This window comes from Pleurodeles waltl, chromosome 6 (assembly GCF_031143425.1).
Source record: "Pleurodeles waltl isolate 20211129_DDA chromosome 6, aPleWal1.hap1.20221129, whole genome shotgun sequence".
Taxonomy (NCBI): Eukaryota; Metazoa; Chordata; class Amphibia; order Caudata; family Salamandridae; genus Pleurodeles; species Pleurodeles waltl.
Window position 1 is genome coordinate 323,483,317 of NC_090445.1, and position 18,945 is coordinate 323,502,261.

At 45.6% G+C, this 18,945-nt stretch overlaps 1 protein-coding gene across 1 annotated transcript in view; it reads left to right on the forward strand.

The window, feature by feature from the left end:
• TGM1 (transglutaminase 1) overlaps positions 1-18,672 on the forward strand; it is a 50,727-nt gene extending 32,055 nt beyond the window's left edge. Inside the window, exons 5-15 of the mRNA XM_069238153.1 lie at positions 459-577; positions 659-766; positions 5,394-5,568; positions 8,506-8,644; positions 9,015-9,118; positions 10,111-10,199; positions 10,744-10,897; positions 12,177-12,518; positions 13,533-13,693; positions 15,051-15,187; positions 16,537-18,672. Coding sequence (XP_069094254.1) covers positions 459-577; positions 659-766; positions 5,394-5,568; positions 8,506-8,644; positions 9,015-9,118; positions 10,111-10,199; positions 10,744-10,897; positions 12,177-12,518; positions 13,533-13,693; positions 15,051-15,187; positions 16,537-16,681 — 1,673 coding nt within the window. The 3' untranslated portion in view covers positions 16,682-18,672. The remainder of the gene's footprint in view (positions 1-458; positions 578-658; positions 767-5,393; positions 5,569-8,505; positions 8,645-9,014; positions 9,119-10,110; positions 10,200-10,743; positions 10,898-12,176; positions 12,519-13,532; positions 13,694-15,050; positions 15,188-16,536) is intronic.
• The last annotated feature ends 273 nt before the right edge of the window (positions 18,673-18,945 follow it).

Sequence of the window (18,945 nt, forward strand, 5' to 3'; positions counted from 1 at the left end):
TGCTAGCATGAACACGGGGGTTTCGACTGCTGTGTTCATTATGAGGGCCAAAGTCTTTCAAGCCGGTGTTGAGGCAATTCAATTTTTGAGAAAAAAACTTTGTAGGTTTAAAAGTCATCATCGGGGTTATGTCTAAACCTTTTGCTGGTCTGGACAAAGTTGTTGCCAAATTGTTGTAAACAAGCTGGAGTATTCCTTATGTTAAGGATCATTTATTCAGATATTAATCTTGTGATGGTGCTCACAAGCCAGCATATGGGAGCATCTGCCAGTCCAGAACACATGCACAAGGGAAAACAGAGAACCTAGAAGGTAGGTGAATACCAATGGGACAGTCTATGCTTAACTAAAGATACAGCATGCCGCTATGATAATGATACGAGAACTGGTGATCACTGACAAGGACGATGCTGATGCAGAAGCCTAGCCCCTTATCCACACTCTCTTTTCTTCCACAGTGGATACCGTCTTCATGAGCGACGAGTCCTGGAAGAGAGAGTACGTTCTGAATGAGATCGGACGTCTATACTACGGGACCGAGCAGCAGATTGGCGAGCGCTCATGGAACTTTGGGCAGGTAGGTTACTGAGGGGTTCAGGGTCTTAAGCGAGATGCTGGAGATTATTGCAGGTATTAACAGCCCGCTCTTTCTCCTCAGTTCAATAAAGGGGTGCTTGACGCATGCTTATACCTGCTAGACAGGGCCGGCATGCCCTATCCAGGACGAGGAGACCCTATCAACGTCACCCGAGTTGTCTCTGCTCTGGTAAGATCTTCAAAGAGCTGCAATCATTTCAAGATATATATATATATATATATATATATATATATATATATATATATATATATACGTGTGTGTATATAAAAATTATTTTATTTGATTAATAAATGAATATTAATTCAACTACACAATATAAACATCTAAAAATTGTTAATATTAGTCAGATTACTTTAATTGTATTCATACAGTTCAGGTGCACATAAGATTCTTGTCAAACATATTGCTGAAGTTACAAACCTCCTTGATTACAGTTATTTTATTTGAAATCAGTATTAGTTTAACAGCACTATTAAGGTGTCATTCCAAATATTGTGTTTTTAAGTTGACCTGACAAAATATTGTGTTCATGGTATTGGCCACCAGTATATCATCAATGTAATACAGGAGTTTTAACTGTACCTGTAGATTGGAAATCATCCATTTCTAATTCTTGCACCAACTATATCACACACCTGCCAGTCTTCAGAGACGTGGGCTCCAACAGAATGAAGGATGTGCCAGGTACCCAGCTCTCATGCAGACTTCTTACATCTGCCATGGAATTGCCCTAGGACCCAAAGTTACTTGAGTGAGATAATGTGACAGCATTTTTGATGCTATTGATGTACTGTTCAGGGTTAGCATCAAAGGAGTTAGCGTCAAAATGTTGGCGCGAACCCTGAACTGTACATAGAGGCCCATTGTAAACAGTGGTGTGCCCCCTTTAAATGCCTGCTCGGAGCAGGAGTTAAAAGTACTGGGAAAAAATGACGCATTGCCATTTTTTTGCTCCCCTCCCCCATGGGGAAACTCCCGCTTTTTATGTATTATGCATGGCACATGCATAATGTAGTGCAAAGGGTTACAAAGTGGCAGGGACAAGGCCACCTTAGCGCTGCCTTAGCATCAAAAAAATGTCACTAAGGTGGTGCTAAAGTAGAGCTAGGCACTCTTAAATCAGGGCCTTGGTTTTCAAGTGTGTCCTCCCAGGTGTCCCAAGAAAGTGCACACATTTTAAAAACAAACACCGTAGCATCAGGTGTGTCCCGCCCTTTGGCCAGGTACCGGCCTCTTCCGTGGCCATTATGGTGCTGACCCTCTGATCAAAAGTCCAATATGGCATATCCGCCAAAGAGCATCAGACCCACTCAGGGCATGTGTCACAGCATCAGCATTACTTTCTTTGGACTGAGGATCAAAACTCCAACTCAATCTGACGTCAGTCCGGCCCCCGGATACCTGGAATGCCCCACTTGGGTTAAAGTGCTCCACTTAGGCGCCAAGAATTTTGGTCAGCAGTCTTACAAAAAAACGTGACTTGGACCTTTTTCTATTTAAATTGACGGCCACAGAATTCAGGTCCCCGTTATCCAACCCTATGTGTAGTATTCAAAATTGTCACCTTTTCACTGACTTATCACAGCTAAATTCTAAGAGGTACTCTCCCCTTTCCTGCGAATGTCTTCCTCTGCTCTTCTATGACTAGTGAGTGTTCTTTTAACTTCTTTTGTGTGGTACATGGCGTTTGCTAACTGTTTGAGAGCAGTCTCTCTTTTGTCTTTAGTGAGGGGTCGTTGTTTCGCCATCTGCGGTGGTAATTATCTATGCCTTTGGTAAAGTGATGAAGGTGTGTGTGTTTTTTGAATATTTTATGAGGTGACTATATTGCAGGTCTTTGGTAAGGTATATGCGTTTTCAACCTGCTTTATGTGGTAGCTACGTTTAGCGCGTCTTTCCTGAGGTATATGTATTATGCGCGCCTTTTGTGAGATATGTTATGCACGTCATTTGTGAGGTGGCTTTATCTTGCACTGTTGTAGTAAGATGCATGCATTTTGCACGTCTTTCGTGAGGTACAGGTTTCACGCACTTCCACTGTTGGGCTGAAGTGTCGGCTAGATAGGCTCAGAGTGGGGCCGTTTTCTTGTCTCATCTCGGCCACGGGCTTCGGCAAATGGCCCACAGTGACCCTTTCAAGTTGGCCCCGCTGGCACTGCCAGAGTGTCCAACGGGACAGTCCAAAACTGTGCACATCTTGCATGGTGTGGCTCCGTTTCACACGTCTTTCATAAGGTGCATGCATCCCGCACATCTTTTGTGCCATGTATGTGTTATGCACTTGTATCGTGAGGAAGTTGTATGTTGCATGTTTTCGAGAGGTGCGTGACTTTTTCAAATGTTTCGTGGGGATCGGTGTGCGTTCTTCACGTCTTCCGTGGCACTGCTTGTTTTCACTCCTTTCATAAGGTGCACAAATGTTGCGCGTCTTTCATGAGTTGTGTGATTCCTATCTTTTGTGAGGTGGTTACCTAGTCACGTTTTTCATGAGGCAGCTGTGATTTGTATGTTTCTGTCACTTATTTAACACATTTTCCATGAGGTACCAAGCTGTTGTTGTAGGAGAGAGAGCATTAACAACCTCCCTGCTTCGCGTGCCCTTGTGATAGGCACTTTCTTTGCATGTCCCTGTGTTTCACACATGTTCATAGCGGGTTGCCAGTGGGCATTCAGGTTTCACGAGGAACCTACTCTTCCACGAGTGTTACTTGCGGTATGCAGGGCCCTGGTGCCCTTGTTTCTAATGCCAGGGCATTCCTGGCCTTCCGGCGGGGGCTGGAGTCTTCATCTTTAATGCCTGTGGTATTCAGGCCGCTGTAGTGCCTTGGCCCTCAGAGGTGAAGACAATCAGGTTTCGACCTGATGATTATCTCTTGGGCCCCCTGTTTTAATGACCTTGGGGTTCGGCGTCTGGCAGGTGTCTGGTGTACTCACTTTTAATTACAGTGGTGTTCTGGCTATGGTCTGCTTACTGGGCCTGGGATGCTCAGGTTTGATGACACTGGACTTCTGGCCTGCAGCCTGAGACCCTCACATTTAGTGACACTGGACTTCTGGCCTGCAGCCTGAGACCCTCATCTTTAATGACACTGGTCTTCTGGGCTGCAGCCTGAGACCCTCATATTTAATGACACTGAGTACTGACCTGCAGCCTGAGACCCTCACCTTTAATGCACTGGACTTCTGGCCTACTGCTTGCTTCTGTGGCCCTCAGTGTTAAAGACACTGAAGTCTGGCTATGGCGGGATGCTTGCTTCTGGGGCCCTTAGTTTTAATGGTTGAACCTATGTCTTCGGCCTTGAATTTGGGCCCTCTGTTTAAAGGACACAGTTACAGATCTCAGTTCCAGTCGCTTGGTTCTAAGACCCTCAGGCCCATATTTATACTTTATTAGCGCCGCATTTGCGCCACTTTTTGACGCAAAAGCGGCGCAAACTTTGCGCCGGTTTTGCGACAAAAAGCGGCGCAAAAATTATAAATATGGGCCTCAGTTTTTTTTTTATTGTAGTTGCATTTCTTGGCAGCAGTCAGAGCTCGGGTCTCAAATATAAACGAATGAAGTACGCGAGCTAGTGTGGGGGACCGCTGGCTGGAGCTGCCAAGTCTCCCCGAGACAGTGGCCACTCCTTCGACCAAGGGGCTGCAGAAAATGATTTGAGAGTGAGGTTATGAGAGGAGCGGTAAAGGCGTGGTGCCCACCTCTGCAGGGGGTGCAGCTCACCCTCCCTATCAGTCCAGGGTGCCAGGCATTCCGGGCAGGGGCCTGGCTGGAGGGAGCAGCCCGCGTTCCATGCGCGTGAGATCCCCTCCTCTCTGGCACTTTTATCGCAACCTTTCTCTGACATCTACCGAGCCGCCCTCCTGCTCAGTGCGAAGGCCCTTCCTTCCTCTTCTGCGACCTCGGCACGCCCAGACCAGTTACGAGTGTTTTTACAGCGTGTCTTATGATTAATGTGGGCAAGGCAAAAGATAACTGTCAAGAGGTGAACAAGAGTTCACTCATAAACACAAGCTGAGGCTGGAGGCGTAGTTTCCAGTGGTGCAGCAGGTGCAGTAGCACCAGGGGCCTGAGCGGCCGACCGAACTCTGAGTTTTGCTGTATTTCACAGTTCAAGCAGCGACCAGGGGCCCATTTTGGCCTGCAATAGGGTCCATGACACGCTGGCTACGCCGCCGCTGTACTGGGAGGGTTCCTGCGCACTGGCGTTTTGGTTATTTTGATTTGTTTAAATTTACTTGAATACTCGGTGAAAATGTACACTGAAAAATACCACACAACTCGAGGTCAAATTGGAAATAATATACACATAAAACGTAAGCCCACTTTCTTTAACTTTTATAGAAAACCTCTTAACCCCAAGCACGAGATGTTATGAAACAGTTCAAAGACACGCCAGTGTATCTTTCTTCGAAAACAGCCGTGTGATATATTTAACAAAATGTTAAAATTCCTGCTTGCCCATCAAAGTTATGGATTCATTTTGAAAACTAGGAAAAAAGTAGCGGGCAGAGCAAAGTCTGTCATTGCAACACGCTATGCTAGACCGCTTTCGTGTGTTTGTCCCATTAATACTGTGAAGAAAGTGACTTTCACCGGGCTAGAGACGGTGGCTCAGTGAGCTAAATTCTTGCCGCTGGGACGCGCTAATCTGCGGGTCGCAATTTCTAATGTCTACCGATTCCGGCTTCTGATGATACTAAAATGTGGTATTTTCAGCGCGAGGGAATAACTCCTGTATAAAATAAGCTATTATTACCATACCCTCACGAACTTTGACCTCTGTACTCTTTTCAGGTGAACTCGATGGACGATAACGGCGTGGTGGCCGGCGACTGGTCTGGAGATTATTCGGCGGGAACTAACCCCACGGCCTGGGTGGGCAGCGTGGACATCCTGCTGAAGTACCACCAGACGGGGATGCCGGTGAAGTACGGCCAGTGCTGGGTGTTCTCCGGAGTCACCACCACAGGTACGGGGCTTGGCGGCCATTTTACCGCCCGCTGTGCGAGTCATGGTTCATCTCAGAGCAGACCGCAGTGCCTTAGGAAGGATGCCGTGGGCCATAATGCAAGCACAGAAACTGGGACCCCGAGCCCCATGGTTGGGTGGTGTAACTAGTTATTTGTTTTTCATTTTCTACATTGTACAGCACAAGACCATGTCAGGTTTTACAGCCATAATAGATTGGTGAAATAAAAACATCTGCGTCATATAAGGCAGTGCTCAGAATTCCGTATAATAATCATCTCTAAGAATGCACAAGGAAGACAGGGCCGATCCATACAGTCTCGAAGTTTGATTTCAATATTGAAGGTGGAATTCTACTCCCCCTCGCCCCAGCCCTTCTTCTTTGATCTCCTGAGCTGGATTTCACGGGGAACTGGGCGGCCAAGCGTCTCTAATGAAAGGCTTTTGGCCTCTTCTGCCAAGCACCTGGTGTAGCGCTTAGAAGCGCAGTCGAAAGGTCAGAAAGTAACTTATGTATCCTTCTGGGTTCTCGAATAAACTGTTTTCTAACAAGACCGTCCAGCCCTTTAAATGGCAGCCCCGAAGGGGTTTACTTGTAGGCGGTCACCAAAAAGTCCATGACCTCACCAAAGCGCCTACCTGGGTATTGATTCCACCCCCACCCCCCCCAGTCCCAACTCCGCATTAAAGTGATGTAACACGCGGCCTCCCCAGAATTCAACCTAAACAGGTCTGTGGTCAGACGGAGAGGACGGTAGTGGTTAGATAGTCCGAGGGCTCTCCTACCCACGGGAGAAGGGACAGTGGACCAGAGTGGACTTACGGCAGGAAATAGACTCAGGCACCAAAATAAAAATGAACCCATTACCGCACCAGATACCTAAAATAAAAATTAGCCCACATTTTCAAATCGTAACAGTTTTGAACTTGTACAGACACGCTGTGTAGGTGTTTAGCAAGGTATAGGAGACTGGATTGTATTCGGGCTTGTTGCAGGCAATAGTTCTGTTAAAAGCAGGGAAATCAATAGCAATAATCGACCTACCAGACCTGAAAACAGGCCCACAAATTGCCAATAAAGAAGGCCCTCACACTCACTTTTCAGACCAGCCCATTAGCACTGCCAAATTACCCTATAAGCAGGGCCACTGGAATTTTTATAGCAGATGAAGGCCAAATTATGGGGCGGGATTTTGTAAATGATTCGGAAAGAAAAGGCAAATTATGTGGTGTCATGCGGCACATTTTGTGATAGTATTACTTCATTATTTGGTAATTTTTAAACTGGCTAACATTGTCCAGACATTGGTTGCACCTTATTAGAACCATTTTAACACTCAAATATCACAATAAGCAATAGAAAGATGACCAGTCAACCTTTGCAAAAAGGACCTTCCACTCCTACAATGAATGTCGCTGCATTTTGTAAAACCTTTGAACCGTTAGAGCTAGAAATATTTTTTTGTTTTTTATCATTTTGATAAGGCAAATGATGGATTATGTGGCAAATGCGGCAAATCTATAATTAAGTGAAAATTGCCGCACAATCGCATAATTCCAGTAGCCCTGCCTATAGGCAGCCCAAACCTCTACTGGGACCACCTCTAGTCTTCTACCGCCAGTGGCCCCTCAATAAGTGAAGAGGGAACACTTGGGTGGCAGAAGCCATTTTGTTGAATCCACTTTCCACCTCTGATCGTACCAATAGGAGTTTTTTATTTATTATATAGCGCTAACTTGACCAGAGGGCATGAGAGTCATTTATAAATAAACCAGGTGTTAACCCTGAATGCCTATTTCTATACTGTATTATGTATATATTATTATGTGATGTGCAGCGCCTTGACGTTTGGTTGATCCCCGGGCAACTGTTGCGCTTTATAAATTAAATAAACAAAAAACAATGTATACCTTCCCCTGTGATGTAACGCAGAATGATGCCCCTTCCATCCCCGTAGAACGTAATGAGAGCCACTGAACCTCTCATCACTGACATTCGCTTTGGGCTGGCTGGAGGAGGTGAGGAATGGGGTGGGGTGAACTCTAGCAGACCCCCCAGGGCAGCAAGGGCCTGTATTACTTGTTTGCTGGGGGAGGGGGGGGGAATGCACATTTTTCGAGTTCAATTCCCTTCCTTCTCACACTTCGGGCCTGGTTTACAGTTTAGCGATGAGATTACTGGTGACGGATATCCTGTCCGCCATATTATGGACTCCATCTGTGCCTCGTTCACTGAACCACGGTGGACTCAAGTTTTCAGTGAGAACGTGATGACCAAGTGACACCTACACAAAGTAGCCATTGGTCGTTGTTAGGAGTTTTCCTGCTAGCAAGGACTTTATCCAATGGTGCCTGTCATCGCCCTCTGCTGGCTGTGACCACGTAGGTCAGATCAATCATGTCAGTACAAACAGTGAACACTGGCAGCCCCTCTTTCTGGAGAGAGGAGTCCCAGGGAGTACGCAAAATATCCGTACCACAGCACTGGCCACATACCTCACTGGTACTGCACACCACACCCCGCACTAGCCTTTATCTACCACAGAATCTACTGACACACCACATCATCATTAAAGTCCGCACAAATCCACTCCCTGTTACCTGGGGGACAAACTCAAGCTATCAGGTGGCTCTAGATCATCGAGAAATATCCGAAGCAATGCTGCTAAAAACCCCCGCCTATAAAAAGGAACAACTCATGGCCCAATCCTTCTAGGGGACCGCCACCAGAATTTGGAGCTCAATACCACGCATCACACAATCAAAAGCCTGAGACCTCCACTTTGCATCCCTCAACCGCCCTGCCACCATCACACACGCACACACACACCACCTGGACGACAGAGGAGCCACCTTGAAGAATGAGGGGCAGCGAAGGCGGTAGAGAGGGTTTGTTTCTCCTCAGGTGTCAACCATATGTATGTCTCTTCCTCCACAGTCCTGAGGTGCTTCGGCATCCCATGTCGCAGTATCACCAACTTCGCCTCCGCCCACGACACTGACGCCAACCTGTGCCTCGACGCCTACTTTGATGAAAACATGCAGCCACTGGAAGACAAGAACACAGACTCCGTGTGGTGAGTGAGACTGAGGGCTACTTGGCACTGACACTAACTGGGGGGTGATGAGTGCCTGCAGTGAGCGTGGCCAACAGTGATGTGTGGGATTAGTGGTGATCTGAAGGGTTACTGTGTGTGAAAGCACTGAACGTTTCTGGTCAGCCACCTGCAAGAGTTGCATCGACGGCTCATTCAGTAACCAAGGCTTAGGGGAGTCAATAATTGGCCTAGGTGGTGGTGGTATGTGGTCACTGACTGTGGGGCACACTGACAGACATGTGAATCGACGTTGTGTAATAAATTACCCGAGGGTTGCACCCAATCCGGACAGTAAACATACTCACCACTGAATGCCCCCGTAACGTTAGCGCTCTCTCGTTACCTGCAGGAATTACCACGTCTGGAATGACTGCTGGATGTCGCGCCCTGATCTGCCGTCGGGGTATGGTGGATGGCAGGCCGTGGACGCCACGCCACAGGAGACGAGCAGCGGTAAGTTTGGGGATGATGACAACACACACATTTTGGATCTGTGGAAAGGCGATTTTATTTGGAAGCACGTTGAGTCCACAAACACCACCCTCCAACTCACTGCACGAACTACAAATGCCTAATAAGTCTAACATTAACTGCCCCTTCCATGCTCCCTCTAGTACACCAGCGCACCGCTGGGCTCGGGCGAACCAGCCCCATGGCGTGATTACCTCACCCATTTCACATTACTCCCAAGGGGGCCGTGAGGCGCTCCTCGCTGGATTCTACACCCTCTTCCCCACTGATTTACTCCTAACCAGGTAGCTTCCTCCGAGCTCTGCTTCCAGTAAAAAACACTGACAGGCATCATTTACTGTCCAGTGTGCTGGGTAAGGGTGCAAACCTGTGCCTTGGGGCCGGCTTCTTTGCGCAGAAGATTCTAACTTCCCTTCTGCGCATGTCTGAAAGTGACTTTGCGCAAACAAGGAAGCCATTCACCTACATTTCCGCCCAGCCCTCCCCAGCTCCCTGGCATACCCTTTCCGCCGAGAGCCGACCTTCGACACAAGGGCTGCATGCAAGTCACTACCACCCCCGGCAGCAGCAGGCCGGGGCTCATCTGCTCTTGCATTTCCCCCGGGGGCTGGAGCCTTTGGCGGCCGGTTCTGAAAGCCCAGGGACTGCTCCCTTTCACCAGATCCCAGAGATGAACTGAAACACACAAGTGGGGGCCTTAAGAGAGAGAGAAAGAAAGGAAGGGAACGGGTGGTAGAGAGAAAGAGATCAGAGGGAGAAGTGAGCCTGGAGACCCACCGGGCTGACAAGATATCTCTCTACAAGATCCCCTTGATTGAATGATTGAAGAGCAAAATGAGCTGTGTAAAATGTAGTCTCCCTCTACACTCAAGGAATGATTAAAGTGTGACAACGTAAGATAATCAGGAGAACGTGAAAGAATGCACAAACCGATGCTGATGAGTCTCTTTTCTTCTCTGTCCTTCCTCTGCCAGGTATGTTCCGCTGCGGACCCTGTCCCCTCCCGGCCATCAAGAACGGCTTGGTCTACGTGAAGTTTGATGCACCATTTATCTTTGCTGAGGTTAGATCACCAAAGCTTTCCTCAATGTCTGCCTCTGTCTGTGTTTGATCCGTCCCCACTATGGGGAAACGGACTCTGTCCTTCCCACCTCTGAGAGATCTGCTATCCTACCTGGTTGGTATACTCTGTTGGCCTGGCTCTGTCTGTTCTCCTAGACCTGCAGATCACACCGTGACAGTGTCACCCTAACCCACTAAGGCAGGGTGTGCACATATAGCAATGCCTAGTGGCTGAACACTTTGACAAGACACATCCTAAGTAGGGATAATGCTTAGCCTCCTTGATTAGTCCTGGTTCTCAAAGGGAAGTGGGTTCAGTGAGATTCCTTGGCCCTGGTGTTGGCTTTTCCTTTTCGCTGAACTATTTGTGGGCTGTGAGGGTCAAAGTTTTTAAGACCTTTTCTCCAAAATGTCGTTGAATTTCCCATCAATCTCTCTGATTCACACTGAAGCAGAATGGCTTTGGTGACATCACTCAGACCACTGCATGGTTTTGCTATGTCCCTTTGTGGGCTTGGTTGTTACAGCTCTAACTTCTCCTTTAGGTCAATAGTGACAAGGTGTATTACCAAAGGCAACCAGACGGCTCCTTTAAGAAGGTGTTTGTAGAAGAGAGAGCTGTGGGACATCGAATCAGTACCAAGGCTGTGGGATCTAACGCACGTGAGGACATCACACACCTGTACAAGCATCCCGAAGGTAAATCAACTTTATCGCATACCTCCATGAGTACCCCAAGGTAAAAACACTTTAAATGCATCTGTATGAGAAGCTCAGAAGTAAATTGACTCCAAGGCATCCAACTGCAAGCACTCAAAGGTAACGACCCCCAAACATACATGTAGATTCAAACCAAGGAGCAATAACTAACACACCTATACAAACATTCCCTGGTTAAGGAACCGCAAAGCACAGCTGTAGCAACACTACAGGAACAAGACCCCAAAGCAATACTATACAAGTGCCTTCAAAAGTAAAGATCGCACTATAACACTTTTACCAATATCTCAGACTCGATGAGACCCCCACACACACTTGTGTGAGAACTCTAAACAAATGAAACCACAATATAGACCTGAAGATCTGTTCTGATGATTCCAAATGTTCTGTTTCCTTCTTGGCCTTTCTTCCTTCTCTCATTTCTTACCAACTTCTCAAATTTCTGCTCCTTACTCCTCTCAACCTCCTCCGATTTGCCCACTCTCCCTTTCTTCTCTACCAACTCCACAGGTCACCTCACTATCAAAAAATGTATTTGATATACTTTTGAGTGATATTCAAATGTATCTATTACTGTGTACTTTCCCCAATGTCTTCTCACACCTTTCTCCTCTCCCCACCAACACCTACTCTCCACCCCCAGGTTTTCTGGAGCCCTTCTGCGTTAGGACTATGAAGGGAAGGAGACGCCAAAACACAGCAGTATGCGTGCCCTTAACAAAAGGTTACTTCAAACCACACTCGTTTTAGAGGCCTCCTAAAGGAAAGAGACTCCTAAACCAACTTTCCAGAGTACTTGTCAGAGAAGAGCATACCAATTCCAGCTATATCAGCACCTCATATGCAAAAGCCCCAAAGGGAAAATATCCCAAAATATACAAAGGCAAATGCTTTGAAGGGAAAGGGTGCTACCCGTATGAATGGCCCAAAGGGTAGTTTGCTACAAAACCCACCTGCAAACACATCACAAAATACTTATCTACCAGTGCTTTGAATGAAAGCGCAGCATAAAGCACATAGTGCAAGCTCATCTGTGAGCATGAATTCCTTCACTAACTTTGAAAATTTTATGACATAACACACCTGTGTGAGCATAGCAAACTTAACAGGACTCCAAAACACACCTGTATCTGCACCCCGAAGGGAGTAGTCCCCCAATACACTTGTATGACCACCCACAAAGGAAAGAGGGAACGGCAACCTACATCACATATACAGGTATCTTAATACTAACTCCGGCCCTTTGACCTATGCTCAGGCTCACCAGAAGAGAGGAGAGCGGTGATGACAGCCCTCCAGTATAGTGGTATCAAACCTCCTGTCATTGATGCCCCAGAACCGGGGGCCCCCGAGCCTAGAGACCGACGAGACGCTCCCGACGCAGAAATTAATGCGGGTCAGGACATACAAGTGACCATCGAGGCGCAGGATGGCGTGGTGATGGGCAACGACATGAACATACGAGTCATCCTGGAGAACTGTAGCAACTCACAGCGTAACGTGGCACTGTGCCTCCGCGTGGCCGCCATGTACTACACTGGGGTGTGTCGGGCGGCCTTTAAAGAGGTGACGCAAGATGTGACCCTAGGGCCTGGAGAAGGTAAGGGTAATGGTGTAAATTGCAGTGCAAATATATGCTCTAGGAGTCACAAATCTCTTGAGCTCAATTGATTACTCGAGAGTAGAGTGGGCTTTACAGGCTACCCTAGAGTGAGAGTAAGCTGCATGGTTTACTAAGATTAAGGGTGGTCTCTATGGATTACTTATGGGTTCCAAGAGTTACTGCAGTGTGATGATGGGCTCTGTGAGGGACTCAAGAGGGAATTACTCAAGTGAGGATCTGCCATTTGGTTCCTCAAGAGTGGGGGTTTGGCTCTACAGATCTCTGGAGAGTCAGGGTGGGATCAATGATTTACTTAGAAGGGTGATGGACTCTACAGGGTATTCAAAAGTGGGGTGGGTTCTACAGGTTGCTTTAGAGTGAGGGTGGGCTGTACAAGTTACATGAGATTGAGGACGGTATCTACAGGTCATTCAAGGGTTAGGGTGGACACTACTGGTTACTCACGTGAGGGTGAGCTCTAAGAATTGCTCAAGAGTGAAGCTCTGACATGAGGCTTTCTCAAGAACAGGAGAACAGGAGTGGGCTGTACAGGTCACTCGAGTCTCAGGGTGCACATTATGATTTACTCTTTAAGTTAAGTAGAGGAGGGATCTACAGGTCACTTGAGCAGGATGAGGGTGGACTGTGCAGCTCAATCAAGTGCGAAAGGCTGGCCTGTATGAGTTATGAGTGAGGCAAGGCCAGGTAGTCAGCACTGCTCACTCCAAAATACGGATCTCTCTGGTGCAAGGATTGGACTGCAGGGGTAGTTCTAGAGCTAATATCAGTGTATAGGTAGCTCAAGGGTATAAGTGTACCACTGAGCATGGGTGTGTACATTTATCTTCAAATTGGAGGGGGCTATAGACGTCAGGAGACATGGGCTCTGGGAGCACTTCAAAGCAACCATGGACTGTACAGGTTACTTAGAGGGAGCGTGGGCTTTTTGGGTAACTCTATAGGAAAACCCCACAGCACACTGGTCACAAGGCCTCTCTACTCTCATTCCAGCCAGGCCCGTGGGAATGCTTCTACGGCACTCAGAGTACCAAAACCAGCTGGTGGATCAGGGCGCCATGATGCTGACCGCCTCTGGGCAAGTGAGGGAGACCGGACAGATCATTGCTAAGCAGCACAGCTTACGAATCCGCACACCTGACCTCACCATCAAGGTAAGCATGGCATCTGAGAGACAAGGGAAGGGGGCTCCGCTTGGGCAGCTACTATATTTGTTGAATGTCCTGCATGTAAAGGAGAATTCCCCCTGCAGGCATGGTGGAGTCCCATTGATGGAGCAATGTGGGTCACGGAAAAAGCACTAAGCTGAATGAGCATGGAACCTAAATACCTCTCTCGAGCCAACACGGTGCTTTCAGTGTTGGGATGTTTTCCTCAAGTAGTCATGGGTCACCAATGTGTAGTATGTACATGGTAAGGTAAAGATGTTGTCATGGAGGATAAGGGTTCTCCAGTAGTGGGGTCTCTCCTCTACTGTGAGGTTCATTAAGCATTAGGACGTCTCAAATGTGAAGGTCCTCTCGTCGTACCGTCTCTTCCATTTATTGTGAGGGTTTTCCAGCACTATCTAGTACAATGAGGCTTATTGAGCAATGTGGCCCCTGTGTAGTGTGTATGTACTGCAACATTAGGTAGCACAGACCTAGCCTGGGAGCAGTAGACCTGTACATTGTGCAATGTGTTGGAAGATGATACAAGATCGTCTACATAAAGTGAAGATGTAAGCCCCTGAATTACACAATGATTATATCAAACATATTTACAATTGCAGTTCACACAGTCACAAATTATAGTCAGGTACAGAGGCTATGTGATTTTTCCAGAATCACACGATTCGCAGTCAAGTGGCGGTGTCAGAATTTAAGCTCAGGTACCCAGACTCCAAAATAGGCAGTTCAGCTGCTAAATCAAATCTTCTGCCCTTGAGTAGGATGATTTCTCAAGTGTAAGTGTAAGCAGTAGGGAAAGGGGACTCCATTAATAGGGGTTTTCTAGCCTAAATTTATTTTCTTTCAGTAGTAGAGTTCTTCGAGTGTAGAGTCGGATTTTGTGATAGCAGGGTTTGTCCAGGAACCATGTTGGCTGTGTTTTGATCATGACCCTTTCATTTCTCTGTACACATCATAGAGGTTAGACAAGGGAGAATGTGGGTAATTGAAGTTTGATAAAACGCATTTGTCATGTTATTACTCATTCCAACCAGGAACTGGATTTTATTGCTCGATAATTCTGATATACTTCTAATGAGGGTATATGTGGCTGGATTTCTCCTGATGGAAGATATCTTCAAAATTGGATTAGGTCAGCTTATTCTGGTTGAGTACAAATATCTTCATGTAGTAGGGTTATGCTTTCTCAGTGTAATATTATGGAGCCTCCAGCATAATGAATATTCTATGCAGGGTTTTCATTGAATCTTCTTCACCTAGTAGTAATCTTTTCAGCTGCAATTTTCTTGTTGTCTGTTGTATTCCTAGATCTCTCAAAGTACATTTTTGTATCCACTCGCAGGTATCAGGTGAACCTCAAGTTGGAAGGCAAATTAATGCAGTCATCACCTTTACTAACCCTCTGAATCAACAACTCCACAACTGTGAATTCCATGTGGAAGGTCCTGGCCTACAAAGGCCGAAGGTGGTTAGTGTTGGGTATGTATCCAAGCCAGTCAATCAGTTATGCTGTGCCTTTCCGGACTTTATGTCCCTAGACCTCTCTTCCTGTGCACCCATTTCATCTTCTCCTTGGAATTTTTCTGCACACCCAGTATCTTGGTAGCACAAACGTAGGTTCCATTTAATTTTGTAACAGTTCCACGACCACTTTGGTAGCACGTGTTCAGAAAGATTATCCGGAGTGCTTATATTTGTACCTTCTCTGCACATGAGGGGTTCAAACCACAGCAGGTTCAACAAAGCCTTTCATGTTAAAAAAGATAATAAAATGAGAGTAATAAAATGAGTATCAATTTAGACTGGGTGATATGCTTAAAACAAAATTGCATTTATTAATGTAATCTTTATAAATATTATGAAGATACTAAGAAAAACATTACCCTGCTTTTTTCTCACTGAATCTTTCGCGACTGTCTTTGAATTTGATCATTCTTGTTTTCTCTTCGTTCCGTGAAAATCTTTCTCCAATTAGCCTCCTACCTTTATTTGCCTCTCCTGATATTTTTGTCAGTTGGTGCTTCCCATGACGGCTGTCTTCCTTCTTTCCTTATTTTGCACATCATTATGTTCTTATTTTATGACCATCTTTGTTTCTTCTCATTCTCCGTTGAGCAGCTGTCTTTATGGTCATTCCATGTTTGCCATCTTTCTTTCTTCTTGTCCTCTGCTGGCCATCTTTCTTCCCATTCCCTGATAGCCACCTTTCTTTTTTTCTCCTACCCTGTTGGACATCTGTCTTTTTCTTCTCTTCGGTTGACATTTTTTTTTTATTCTCCTCATCTGTTGACCATAATAATTCTCATTCCTGATGGCCTCCTTTCTTTATTCTCCTACTCTGTTGACCATCTCTCATTATTCTTATCTTCTGTTGGCCATCTTTCTTTTTTTCGTCCTATGTCGGCCATCTTTCCTCCTAATGTCCGATGGTCATCTTTCTTTATTCTCCTTCTCCTCTGGTGGCCACCTGTCTTTATTCTCGTCTTCTGTTGGCAGTCTTTAATCTTGTTCCTAAATACCCATCTTTCTTTATTCTTCTCTGTTGGCCATCTTCAGTTATACTCCCTGTTGTCCATCTTCCTTTATTCTCCTCTACAGTTGGCTATTTTAATTTATTGTTGTTCCCCTATGCGCCCAGTGATGAAATATTAATTTGTCTAATTCAGTTTTCTAAGCGTATTTCCCCTGTTTAAAGTCCTACGTAGTCCATTTCATCTTCCTTCCCCTTTGCTTTATCTTCTTTTCTCATCCATGTATTTCGCCTCACTTATTCTCCTGCACAACCTCTTTTGCCTTTGACATATGTTTATGTTTTCCCACCTCCCTAGGAATATTGGGCCTTTGAAGTCAGTATCCATCACAGAGAAATTCACCCCCACAAGACCTGGACCACGGCAGTTCATCGCCAGCTTTGACAGCTCAGAGCTCAGTCAGATCCATGGGGTAACCGAAGTCATGGTGCGTGATGCATGAGTAACCACAGTGGCTGTGAAAGAGACTCTAACAATGGCTTGAAGATTATATTCAGTATTAGCAGCACCACATCCCCTAAAAATATGTTTTTGGGCCTACAGCGTCTTGGAACAGCTGGTACTTTGCTCCACTGGTTGTTACCAATGTCTGCTTAGTGATTTCATGACTGCATGGATAATTGCAGGGGCAGTCGCCATTGTGACCTAACCATCTAGCCAAAAAATACATAAAATGAAGGGCCCGAGAATGTAGTTGCACTAGTTTCAGAGATCTGGTTACCGCCTCAGACTTCTGAAAGTTATTTGAAATGTTCTTGAGTTACATGGCGGGGCAGCTATTCAACGAAATCATAGCTGCATTGATAGTCTCTTCTGTTGGTGCCCTTTGCTATGTTGCATACACTCAGACAGGAAGTAATGCTAAACCTTGTACCATTTATCACTTTTTTCATCACTTCCTGTTTTTGGGTCGCACTGTGCATGGTGTGTAATATTGTTAAGGCAACTCACCATAAGAAATATGGAACCAAAGAATTCAACTATAGGCAAATTACTGTCACACCAGATCCTAAGTGACCAGGCACATACTAGTACACTGTGGGCAATGTTACAGTACTACAAACAGTGAGGCGTGAGCTTTTTAGTGCACTCCGAGTGATGTTGTCATGGCACCTGCTCTTACTGTGTGCTGCAGGAGATTTTACTAATGAGATCTGAGGACTACTGTTCATGACAACTGCCAAAGACCCAATCTTGTGCTCATTTTTTAAAAAAATTGTGAAAAAGGAGAAATCCATTGTATAAAGAGTACTAGCTCACTATATCGCCCACTATTCAATGAATGATGGGACAGTGTACCAGTGCTTCGTTCCAGAGTGCCCACGACACTGCCGAAGTACTGCAGAATGGCTACAGATCCTAGCAGTAACTTTGTACAGTTCCTGAAAAGGTCCAAACGTGGAGTAGAGAGGCCAGTGACCTACCCTGAGACACGTATACTGCTCAAAACACCTTAAAGAACGGAGAGTAGCTGCAGATCAGTCCAAAGCGATAAACATTGGATCTCACCCATTTCTACAGTATGGCGGGCAGGCCCTCTACCACTGTATGGACGGAAGGACACTTATTCCTTGGCTCCTCCCCATTGTAATGGACCAGTCCGTTCAGTATGTGCTCACTGCTGGGCACGTCTGTGGCTATCTGACCTTCTTAGGTGTCCTTGTGCTTGATGATCTGTTGCACCCATCTGTACAACTGAACCTTAAATGCAAAGGTTCTGAACAATTCACTGTGAAAACATGCGCCAATTAGTGTTCATTGTTAAAGTTAGCGATTGGCTGAATAACTTTAGTGAGCAATACATGAGGTTTTATTGAGTGGACATGTTGATATTTGTTTGCTGCATACCTTTTATGATCGACACTTGGAATATAATTACTTCAATGTATTTTAATCTAATGGTCAGTGATTGCCTAAACACCTCTTACCTTGCTTCAGACCTGGTTGATTGAAGGCTATAAGTGTTCACCATTTGAGATCTCATTGGCTGAACACTCTATTTCTTACTTATTATATGACTGGCTGGACAAGTATGTCTCCACATGCAATTCAGTTGGATTGTTTTTCATCAGATAAAGTTCTTATGGCTAAAATCATCTTATGGCTTTTTACCCTAACTGTTCATATTAACTCTATCCTCTTGACACCGTCCAGCCCTTTCCGTCATATCTTATTATAACACTGTTTTGGACACGTTTCACTAGGCCATAACTTTTCTAGCTGTGATTAATGAACATATTATATACATATTTATAAATTAATAAAGTTTATGTATTTATAGAATTACAGACACAGATGACAGAAGGCACTAGAGTATGGGTGGGGGTTGGGGGAATGTTTTATTTTCCTGTCCTTTTTCTCTTGTATTTGGGGATATGTTTTTTTGTTGTCTGCTATTGTGGTAAATAAACATTTTTTTAATAGATCATATAACGTTCTTGTTGTGCTGTGATCTGTTGGATGTCGCATAGCCAGAAGCATGTGGTGAAGCTCTTACTATTGAAACAGGGATCTTTTGGAGGGGAAGGGGGAGCAATTGAAGATAACCCTGCGTGGAAACCATTGAAGCAATACAACCTCTGATGCCCTGTGCGCTAGATAATACACATAGGCCTATATATATATATACTTTTTTTGGCACTGCATTTGCACCACTTTTTAACGCAAAAGCGGCACAAACTTACAAAATACAATTGTATTTTGCAA